At 40.7% G+C, this 2,032-nt stretch overlaps 1 protein-coding gene across 1 annotated transcript; it reads right to left on the bottom strand.

Annotated features, from left to right (window-relative positions):
- Positions 1–6: 6 nt before the first annotated feature.
- On the bottom strand, positions 7–1,479 carry mrpl27 (mitochondrial ribosomal protein L27). The gene is made up of 4 exons (XM_008437704.2): positions 1,375–1,479; positions 988–1,116; positions 818–885; positions 7–449 (listed from the first exon to the last, which is right to left on the bottom strand). The coding sequence occupies exons 1-4, from the start codon at positions 1,427–1,429 to the stop codon at positions 243–245; spliced, it is 459 nt and encodes a 152-aa protein (XP_008435926.1). The 5' UTR covers positions 1,430–1,479; the 3' UTR covers positions 7–242.
- Positions 1,480–2,032: the final 553 nt, after the last annotated feature.

Raw genomic sequence — 2,032 nt, 5'->3', positions numbered from 1 at the left:
ATAAATACATAAGTGACAGACTAATTTCATTTTCTTAAATGAGAATTAGTTCTGAATGCAACAGGAAACGTATCAAAGCGTTACTGAAGAAGGGTCTGTTAATCATGTTCATCTCTATGAGAAGTCAGAATGGAGCTGTCAGTATAATCAGCAGCCAGGCTAAGAGTCAGTTCAGTCCACTGACTTTTCTGTAGCTCTGCCRAAAAGAAAAATACAAAGTCCTTGGTTGCACTCCAGCTCTTTCAGACCAGGTCCACCAGTTTGAATTTGCCCTCCTGTTTCACTGGCATCACGCTGATGAAGGTCTTGTAGAGCACGGCTCCTTTGGGCAGCTTGGTGATGACGCGGGTGACCTCGGGGTTTCGGGGCGGTGGGATGTAGACCTCCTTGGTGAACCTGACGTGGCCGTCCTCCAGTGCAAAGAGGGTGTTGTTGGTTCCCAGGCCAACCTGCAGGACAATCATAAAACTACCAACGATACATCAAAACTCCCCAACTGGATGCAAACTGCATGTCACTGTTACATTTAATGTCATAATAAACAACTTCCTGCACAGCGTACGATATTRGTCCTCAGAGCAAAACAAGTYGCTGTGACAACAAGGTTTCTGTAAGATTTTTAAGGCTAATATGATTTAATCCGTTTAAAGCCCAAGTCAGTTAATGACATATTTGCCTACTTCTACAGCAAGGTTATTGCAGCATACAGTAAATTAATAATTACCTGCTTTATTTAACTATGAAATCTCTCTCAAGCTGAATTAGCATTGAAATTTTATCTCTACATCCCTGGATAGAAAAAAAAAGGGTTACTCACATGTGCTCCAGGGTGATACCTTAACTTCCTCTGTGTTGCAAGGATGTTCCCAGCATGTACAAAGCTGCCTTRAGAACATAACAAAAATAATGATCAACACAATGTGGAATACATGCTTTGTAGATCATTTCAGAGCTTCCAGAGGTGTTCAGATGGGGGGCAAATATTACCATCCACTTTCTTAAAGCCAAACCTCCGGCCAGGGCTCCTCCCTCCGAGGTTTTTTGAGCTGCCTCCGGCCTTCTTCGAAGCAAACCTCACCGAATCCAGCAGGTAGGACTCACTGGAAACCAGAAGACCTAAAACCAACACAGCAGAGACGTTTCTGGACGGCTGAATGCTGCAAACACTGCTGAACTGGTTTGAGTGACGTTTCCAATGTGTTTAATTGACTGTCCCTAAGCAGAGGGCTAACTAGGTAGGTTAGCAAACAAAACGCTGTGCTAACAGAGAAAAGCTAACACCAGCGAACAGACAATGGACAGAACTACAAAATGTTCGCTTTTTTTATTGCATTAAAATGCGCGTAAGGTGTTATAATTAACGTTGTTTCGTACCTGCTCTGGACTTCAGCATCAAGGACGCCAGCGCCGCCATTTTGAATTGTGTCATCAATACGCAATATCCTACGCGTCATATCCGTATCCATCTGCTGCGTTCAGGTACCTCGTAGAAACAGAACTCACTATTATATCAAACGAGTGTCCAGATGGTCTTATGTTCATTCTATCGCATTACTTTATCTGCTCGAGTTGCCTCCGCCCTCTAAATCATTAAATTTGTTGTGACTACTTTGAAAATGTGTGTATAACTCAGAATCTGAATTTGATCTTCATTATTAACTGTAGTGTAACTGGGGCTCCTTTCACAATAACACTCCACAGGTTGATATTATGTTAATCATAAACATAATATGAACATTATACATCGTCTTGGAAATTACTATCTATAAATCACTCAAATAATAACTTTAAATTCTATATAATCTAGTCAAGCTAGGTGGAATGCTGTCAGTTTGCATCTTTATGATTTTTGTCAAGCAAAATAAAACTGGACGTTTTGTRGGCAATCCTCTCTTTCAAGATATCAAATGCTTGTCACAAGTAATATTCMTTCTTGTCATGCCTTACTGAGGAAATACATTTATTGTAATAACTCAAATAATGCAAAAGTATAAACTGTCTGTTGTAACAGACAGTGACACGAGTTACAGCT

This window comes from Poecilia reticulata, linkage group LG19, assembly GCF_000633615.1.
Source record: "Poecilia reticulata strain Guanapo linkage group LG19, Guppy_female_1.0+MT, whole genome shotgun sequence".
NCBI classification, from domain to species: Eukaryota; Metazoa; Chordata; class Actinopteri; order Cyprinodontiformes; family Poeciliidae; genus Poecilia; species Poecilia reticulata.
Note: the sequence above shows the minus strand (reverse complement) of the source record. Positions and strands in the feature narration are given on the sequence as shown.